Source organism: Glycine soja, chromosome 2 (genome assembly GCF_004193775.1).
Source record: "Glycine soja cultivar W05 chromosome 2, ASM419377v2, whole genome shotgun sequence".
Classification (NCBI taxonomy): domain Eukaryota; kingdom Viridiplantae; phylum Streptophyta; class Magnoliopsida; order Fabales; family Fabaceae; genus Glycine; species Glycine soja.
The window spans coordinates 34,599,741-34,609,124 of NC_041003.1; the positions used below are offsets into that span (position 1 = coordinate 34,599,741).

The 9,384-nt window shown below is 35.1% G+C and overlaps 1 protein-coding gene across 1 annotated transcript; it reads left to right on the top strand.

Annotated features, from left to right (window-relative positions):
* Positions 1-7,210: 7,210 nt before the first annotated feature.
* LOC114375499 lies at positions 7,211-8,869 on the top strand. The gene is made up of 3 exons (XM_028333294.1): positions 7,211-7,342; positions 7,451-7,984; positions 8,174-8,869. Exons 1-3 carry the CDS (start codon positions 7,211-7,213, stop codon positions 8,867-8,869), a joined length of 1,362 nt encoding a protein of 453 aa, XP_028189095.1.
* Positions 8,870-9,384: the final 515 nt, after the last annotated feature.

The window sequence follows — 9,384 nt, forward strand, 5'->3', positions numbered from 1 at the left end:
AAGGAATTTTTCTCAAGAAAGCTTCTCAAGGAAGCTACCTAGTCTATAAATAGAAGCATGTGTAACACTTGTTGTAACTTTGATGAATGAGAGTCTTGTGAGACATAACTCAAAGTTCAACTTCTCTCCCTTTTTTTCTTCCTTCAATTTCGTGCTCCCCCCTCTCTCTTTCTCTCCCTCTTTCTTTTCCTCCATTGAAGCATCCTCTCCAAGCTTCTTATCCATGGCTCATCTTGGTGGTTAAGCTCCTTCTTCCATGGCTTATTCCCTAGTGGATGGCGCCTCCTCTCACCTCTTCTCCTTTGTCTTCCGCTTCATCTCCATGGTGGAAAATCACCATTAAAGGACCTCATTGAAGCTCAAAGATTAAGACTCCATAAAAGCCCCACAAGCAAGCTTCCATCAGGGGGGGTATGTTTTATTGGATGATATGTGGTTGTTGGCCATGCTTGATGATGTATTTTGGCCATGCTTGATGTATATACATATATTGCCTAATTCTTGCTTTATTTTTCAAATATTCAAAATGCTTTTAAATTTTCATTTTCTGTTCTCGAAAAAAAAGAGACAAAAACAGAAAAAGAGTGAAGTTGAATAAATGAGGTCTTGTTTTGAGGACTTTGACTAGTTTGAAGACTTGGTTGATTTTGGAGATTTTGGGTTTACTACTTTTTCTGAATTTCCATTTATTCCCAATTGCTCCTCTTTTCCTTTGGGTTTTAGCTAACTTATCCCATACTTTCCTCTACCTTGTTCCTGGCCCCATTACAACCATAAAAGACCTTTTGATCCTCATGTGTATGTGTTTGTCGAGTTTGGTTGTCAATTTTAGAGTTTTGCCAAGTCTATGTGGTGTTTGTTTTCATGGGTGCTCTGAGAGTAAACAGTAGCCTAGACACTGGAGAGATAGAGTGTATATCTTGTGAGACTTTATCACTTTTCATTATTGAGCTGATTGACTATCTTACCATGTTTGAGGTGCTTGGATTATTTAAATGACTGTCTTGATTCTTTAACTATTTACGTGTTGGATGTTGCCCATTCCTTTCATTCCTTGAGATTCATTGAGAAATATGTAATTGTTTTTGTGTTTGTTTGTCTCTCTCTAATGTCTTTGGATTTGTTCCTTGCTCTGCTTTTTGATTTTGCCCAGGAGTGCAAAAGACTAAGTGTGGGGGATTTTGATGTGTCATTATTTTCTCCTATTTCTTAACCCTTTTTGTCACCATTTTAAATACTGATTAGCCTTAATTGTCAAATTAATTATGCAGTTTTATCATTTGGGCATACTTGACTAATTTTGTGTTTTTAATTTAATTTCAGGAGAATTATAAGCAATTGGGCTTGGATCTGGAATTGGGCTGAACCGGCTTGGACTTGAAGAGAGCAGACAATTTTATTTTATTTTGTCCAATTTTATTTTACTTCATTTTTGGGCCTGGACTTAAAAGAGATTTATTTGTAAGCTTGGGTGCTGAGGACCTACTCTTTAATTTCCCCTGTGTACTTTTATTTATCGCTTTTACTTTTGGTTAAGTTTCTATTTCTGTTCTTTACTTTCTTAACATAGTAGTAAAAGCCTAATTGAATCTAGTAATATTAAGAAGGATAATTTTTAATTAGTCAAGACACATTAATAATTAATTCAACGCCCCTCCCTTCTTAATTATTTCGAGGCCACTTAATTCAACAAGTGGTATCAGAGCAGGTATCTTGTAGAAAGTTTCACAACTTTAAGATAAATGGCCTCTTTAAATTTTCTGTTTCTCAAAAGTAATTTCAGGAAAAGATCAAATCTGAAGTCATTTCAAGATCATGATAATGACCAAGCCAACTTGTGTCTCATGAAAAAATCTCAAAAGGACAACGAGGAAGAATCTGTAAGGAAGAAGTGGTACATCGACAGTGGATGTTCCAAGCATATGATGAGAGATGTATCCAAGTTTACAACCATTTCCCCCAAGAAAAGTGGACATGTTACATACGGTGACAACAACAAAGGAAAAATCATTGGAGTCGGCAAAATAGGTACGAGTTCCTCTACTCCCATTGAAAATGTGTTACTTGTAGAAGGTTTAAAGCATAGTCTATTGAGTGTTAGTCAATTGTGTGATAAAGGATATAAAGTATCTTTTGAGTCTGAAAAATGTATTATCAAGCATGAGCATGACAAGGATATTGAGCATATAGATTTCAGAGAAAATAATGTTTACATGATTGATTTGAAACAAAAATCTAAAAATGATAAATGCTTTCTAAGTAAAGATAGTGATCCATGGTTATGGCATAAGAGAAATTTTCACATTAACATGGATCATCTAAATAGATTAATTTCAAAAGACCTAGTTGTTGGTTTACCAAAATTAAAGTTTGAAAAAGATAAGTTATGTGATGCATGCAAAAAAGGTAAACAAACAAAAGTATCTTTTAAATCTAAAAATATTGTCTCTACCACTCAACCATTACAATTATTGCATATGGATTTGTTTGGACCCTCTAGGGTCATGAGTTTTGGTGGTAGTTACTATGCCTTAGTAATTGTTGATGACTATTCTAGGTATACTTGGACTTTATTTCTTACTCATAAAAATGATGCATTTCATGCATTTAGAAGACTTGCCAAAGTCATCCAAAACAAGAAAAATCTCAAAATTATCTCCATTAGAAGTGATCATCGAGGTGAATTTGAAAACAATGATTTTGAAATGTTTTGTGATGAACATGGCATAGAACACAACTTTTCTGTACCTAGGACACCCCAACAAAACGGAGTAGTAGAAAGGAAAAATCGATCTTTATAAGAAATCGCTAGAACCCTTTTAAATGACACACCACTTCTAAAATATTTTTGGGCAGAAGCAGTCAACATTGCATGTTATATTATGAATAGAGCCTTAATAAGACCCATTCTTAAGAAAACCCCATATGAACTATTTTACAATAGAAAACCAAACATTGCTCATTTACATGTTTTTGGATGTAAATGTTTTGTCCTAAAAAATGGTAAAGAAAGCCTAGGTAAATTTGATGCTAAGGCAAATGAAGGCATCTTCCTTGGTTATTCCCTACACAGCAAAGCCTTTAGGATATACAACAAAAGAACCATGACAATTAAGGAATAAATACATGTTTCTTTTGATGAAACTAATATTACTTCTCTGAGAAAGGAGTTTCTTGATGATATTGCAGATTCTTTGGAAGATATGCACAATCAAGAAAGGAATCTAAAAAGGAAGAGAAATGAAGAAAACAAGGATGTTGAAGATGACATACCCCAAGAAAATGATAATCTTCCCAATGAATGGAAAACTTCAAGAAATCATCCTCTTGACAACATCATCAGAGATATCTCAAAAGGGGTAACAACTAGACACTCTCTTAAAGATTTATGCAATAACATGGCATTTGTTTCTATGATAGAACCTAAAAACTTTAAAGAAGCCATAATAGATGATCAATGGATAGTTGCTATGCAAGAAGAGTTAAATTAATTTGAGAGAAATAATGTTTGGGAACTAGTTGAGAAACCACATAACTACCCCATTATAGGAACTAAGTGGGTATTTAGAAATAAACTAGATGATAATGGTATAGTAATTAGAAATAAAGCTAGACTAGTTGCAAAATGGTATAACCAAGAAGAAGGGATAGACTATGAAGAAACTTTTGCACCTATAGCTAGATTAGAAGCCATTAGGATGCTTTTAGCTTATGCATCTATTATGAACTTTAAACTATATCAAATGGATGTCAAGAGTGCCTTCTTAAATGGTCTAATCCAAGAGGAAGTATATGTAGAACAACCTCTTGGGTTTGAAGACTCACAAAAATTAGATCATGTCTATAGGTTAAAGAAAGCACTTTATGGGTTAAAACAAGCACCTAGGGCTTGGTATGAAAGATTAAGTAAATTCTTATTAGAAAAGAATTTCATTCGAGGAAAGGTAGATACCACCTTATTCATAAAGAAGAAGGATAATGATATCTTATTGGTACAAATTTATGTTGATGATATAATCTTTGGATCTACTAATGAATCTTTGTGCAAGGAATTTTCTATTGACATGAAAAGTGAGTTTGAGATGTCCATGATTGGTGAGTTAAACTACTTTCTTGGACTACAAATCAAACAAACAAATGATGGGATCTTTGTCAACCAAGCAAAATATTGCAAGGAACTCATCAAGAAATTTAGAATGGAGAACTCAAAACACTTGGCTACTCCTATGAGCACTGGTTGCTACCTTGATAAAGATGAGTCCAGTCAACCCATTGATGAAAAGCAATATAGAGGCATGATTGGATCTCTACTTTACTTATCTGCAAGTAGGCCAGATATTATGTTTAGTGTGTGCATGTGTGCATGATTTCAATCAAATCCAAAGTTTTCACATTTAACTGCAATAAAAAGGATCATAAGATATCTCTTAGGAACAGTTAACTTAGGATTATGGTACCCAAAAAATTCTTTATGCAATTTAGTAGGATACTCATTTAGATTTTGCTGGATCCAAAACAGATAGGAAGAGCACTAGTGGCACATGTCAATTCATAGGATCTGCTCTTGTCTCTTGGCACAACAAGAAGCAAAATAGTGTAGCATTTTCCACAGCCAAAGCAGAATACATCTCTGCTGGTAGTTGTTGTGCGCAAATTCTATGGATGGAACAACAACTATCTGATTATGGGATTGTATTAGACCATATTCCCATAAAATGTGACAACACAAGCGCCATAAATATATCTAAGAACCCAATTCTCCACTCTAGAACCAAGCACAAAGAAATTAGGCATCATTTTCTTAGAGATCATGTCCTAAAAGGTGACTGTGTTCTAGAATTTGAAGATACCAAAAATCAACTCGCAGATATCTTCACAAAACCTCTACCCAAAGATTCCTTCTACACCAATAGAAGAGAATTTGGACTTCTAGATGCCAGTGACTTAGAAAAATGATTTGTTATGATGACTTATGACTTGTTTAATACACATACTTTTATTATGTTTTGTGAATGATTTATGACATTATGCTATTTACTTATTCTCTAAACATTGGTTATGTTTTAAGTATTTAGTACTTAGTAAATTATGACTGAACTTGATATTTGTTGTTGCACTTAGATGTTTATGTTTTTGCTTAGTATGACTGAATATTTATGGGTTGTAATATATGACTATGTGGTTTGCATTTTAATTTGGTTTATTCATGTCTTGCTTCATGAATGGCTTAGAATCTTTTATGTTTACTTTACAAAATATGCTTTGTGTATGTTTTAAATTATGTATGTTTTACTCACTTTGGACTTTTTGATGTTGCCAAAGGGGGAGAGAAAATGGGTATTTTAGAAATCAAGATATTATATTTTAAAAGCTTTAAAATTAAGCATAAATTCAAAAAGAAAGGGGCAGAAAGGGATGAGTGAACCGTAGAACAAAACTTGTATGCATTCTCTTGATTTCAGGACTGTCATCATCAAAAAGGGGGAGATTGTGGAAGCAATGTCTTCCAAGGTTATTTTGATGATGCCAAAGAATCAAGAGTTAAGCAAATTCCAAAGATTCAAGAATCAAGTTTCAAGAATCAAGATTCAAGATTCAAGAATCAAGTTTCAAGAATCAAGATCAAGATTCAAGAATCAAAAGAAGACTCAATCAGGATAAGTACAAAAAACGTTTTTCAAAAACATTGAGTAGCACAAGAAGTTTCACAAAATCATTGCCAAAGAGTTTTACTCTCTGGTAATCGATTACTAGAAGGTAGTAATCGATTACCAATGTTTTAAAATGTTAAGATTTCAAATTTCAAGAGTTACAACTTGTGTTTAAACATTTTCAAATCATTTTAAACTTGTGTAATCAATTACACAATACTTGTAATCGATTACCAAAGCTTCTAAACGTTTTGATTTTCAAAATTTAAAATGAAGAGTCACATCTGTTGATGTGTAATCAATTACATCTTAATGGTAATCGATTACCAGTGACTGATTTCAAAAAATAAATTTCCAGAAGTCACAATTCTTCAAGTGACTTGTTTCTGAAGATTTTTTCAAAAGTCACAACTTTTTAAGTGACTATTTTTAAAGAAATTGCCAAGAGTCACAAACTTCGACTTGATTCATCAAGAGATTATAAATATGTGACCATGGCATAAATTTCATAATAATCATCTATCTTTCAATCTTTTTTCAACATCATCTCTCAACATCTTTCAATCAATCTTTCAATATCTTTCTACAGAATTTTCTGATTCATTTCTCTTCATCTTTCAAAAAGTTTTTGTTCAATACTTTCTCTTTCAAGAAAAATTCTTTGATCAAAAACTTGTGTTATTCATCTTTTTCATTCTCTTCTCCCTTTGCTAAAAGAACAGAAGGACTAACCGCCTGAGAATTCTTTTGCTTCTTCCCTTCTCCTTAAGCAAAAGATTTCAAAGGACTAACTGCCTGAGATATCTTTTGTTTCCCCTTACAAAGATTCAAAGGGCTAATCTCCTGAGAATTCTTTGTCCCAACACATTGGAGGGTACATCCTTTGTGGTAGAAGTAGAGGGTACATCTACTTGGGGATTGTTATACTGAGAACAAGAGAGGGTACATCTCTTGTGGATTAGTTCAAGTGGAGGATACATCCACTTGGTTATTCAAAGAGAACAAGGAAGGGTACATCCCTTGTGGATCTTTGGTTTTTAAAGGATTTTACAAGGTTAAAAAGAAATCTCAAGAACCGCAGGTTGCTTCGGGACTGGATGTAGGCACAATTTGTGGCCGAACCAGTATAAATCTTGTGTTTGTCTTCTTCTTCCCTACACTCTTTAATTTCCCCTGTGTACTTTTATTTATCGCTTTTACTTTTGGTTAAGTTTCTATTTCTGTTCTTTACTTTCTTAACTTAGTAGTAAAAGCCTAATTGAATCTAGTAATATTAAGAAGGATAATTTTTAATTAGTCAAGACACATTAATAATTAATTCAATCCCCCCCCCTTCTTAATTATTTTGAGGTCACTTGATCCAACACAAAGCTGCCATCTCTTCCTTCCACCAGTTTCCAGATGAATCGTTGAGTGAGGCACTTGAAAGATTTAGAGGTTTATTGCGAAAAACTCCCACTCACGGGTTTTCAGAACCAATACAGCTCCACATATTCATAAATGGGTTGAGACCACAATCTAAGCAGCTCTTGGATGCTTCAACTGGGGGTAAGATCAAAATGAAGACCCCTGATGAAGCAATGGACTTAATTGAAAGCATGGATGCTAGTGACATTGCCATTTTGAGAGACCGAGCCCATATTCCTACCAAGAAGAGTTTATTGGAGCTAACCTCACAGGACACTCTATTGGCACAATACAAGTTGCTATCTAAGCAACTAGAGACACTAACAGAAACACTCAGTAAGTTGCCAACTCAGCTTTATTTTGCACAAACATCACATTCTTCTATTTTGCAGGTTACAGGATGTACAATTTGTGGTGGAGCTCATGAATCCGGATACTGTATTCCTAATGAAGAGCAATTTGCATATGAAGTCAATTATATGGGGAATCAACCTAGAGGTAATTTCAATACAAGTGGATTTCCAGGACTTCAGAACAACCAGCAGTATCAACAACAGAGACAATGGCAAAATCACCCTGGTAACCAATTCAACAGAGACCAGGGTGGTTCATCTACAAGGCCACAACAACAGATGCCAAGTCTCTATAACCGAAATCTAGCTCAATTCATGCAAGTGTCAATGTCTAACCAAAAGAGAATTGAGAGTGTAATTAAGAATCTGGAAGTCCAGGTGGTCCAGCTTGCAAAGCAATTAGCTAAAAGACCATCAAATAGCTTTAGAGCAAACACAGAGAAAAATCCTAAAGAAGAGTGCAAAGCTGTGATGACTAGGAGCAAAATGGTGATTCAAGCGGAGGAAAGTAGAGCTGATAAGAAGGTGGAGGGATTTAAACAACAACTGGCTGATGAACTGGCATTAGAACCGGTTGATGATTTAGTTGAACTTGAAGAAATTATTGAGGAAGCAGAAGGTGATGAAGAAGGAGAGACACCAATAAGAGACTGTCAAGAGAGAATAAAGAAGAAGGAAGAAAAAGAAAAAGAAGAAGAAATAAAAGAAGAAGAAGAAGAAGAAAAAGTAAAAAAGTTGAAAATTGAAAAACAAAAAGAAAAGGTTGTTGAGTTTGAAAAGAAGGAAGGCAAGAGTGAGGCTAACATTGAAAAGAAGAAAGAGGCTACTTCTATTGAATGCAAGGAGGAACCTTATCCATTGGTACCCTCCCGGAAGGATAAAGAGCGACATTTGGCCAGATTTCTTGATATCTTCAAGAAACTGGAAATTACTTTGCCATTTGGAGAAGCACTTCAACAAATGCTCCTCTATGCCAAAATTTTGAAGGATTTGTTAACCAAGAAGAACCGGTACATCCATAGTGACAAAATTGTTGTGGAAGGTTACTGTAGTGTTGTTATTCAATGCATTCTTCCACCCAAGCACAAAGATCGTGGAGTTGTCACAATACCGTGTTTTATTGCTGAGGTTGTTGTTGGCAAAGCTCTCATAGACTTGGGAGCCAGTATCAATTTAATGCCTCTTTCCATGTGCCGGCGACTTGGAGAGATAAAGATAATGCCCACACGCATGACCCTCCAGTTAGCTAACTGCTCCATTACACCGCCATATGGAGTCATTGAAGATGTTTTGGTGAAGGTTAAACACCTTATATTTCCACCTGATTTGGTTGTCATAGATATAGAAGAGGATGCTGACATTCCTCTCATTCTTGGCTGCCCATTCATGTCTATTGCAAGCTGCATGGTAGACGTGGGAAAGAAGATACTGCAGATGGGCATAGAAGATCAACTTTGATTTGTTCCATGAGGACAAAGATCCACCTAGCCAAAATGTCTGTCTTAAAGTGCATGTGATGGAGGAAAAGAGACTTGAGAAGAAGGTCCTTGAAGTAGGAACTCTATTGAATCCTGGATAACAGGACAATGCGTCAAGCTAGTGACGTTAAAAGAACGCTTACTGGGAGGCAACCCAACTTTTCTTTCCCTTTCCTATTTTTCATTCTTATCTCTTGCATGTAATTAGGATACCTTGATTGTGATTGTGATTAATTTCAGCTTGTTTAGTAATGAACAAGGGGTTTTAAGCTTGTGTGAAGAGATAGACAGAAAAAGACTCAGAATTTTTTTTGCAATTGTCTATCCGCTAAGCGCAGACCTTGCACTAAGCGCTTTGTCTTCACGCGCTAAGCCGAGCTTGCTCACGCTAAGCGCATAGACCCCTGATTGGTTGGCTGAATAGTTCAGCTAAGCACACATCACTACGCTAAGCCCCACATCTTTATGGTAATTGAACTTTAACCAGTGGGCTTA

Excerpts from the sequence above, each read along its gene's own strand:
- LOC114375499 (XM_028333294.1), top strand. The coding sequence starts at position 7,211 with ATGAAGACCCCTGATGAAGCAATGGACTTAATTGAAAGCATGGATGCT. Across the intron at positions 7,343-7,450 it reads CCTCACAGGACACTCTATTG|GTTACAGGATGTACAATTTG; the intron begins GCACAATACAAG and ends TCTATTTTGCAG. Across the intron at positions 7,985-8,173 it reads ATGAACTGGCATTAGAACCG|GTTGTTGAGTTTGAAAAGAA; the intron begins GTTGATGATTTA and ends CAAAAAGAAAAG.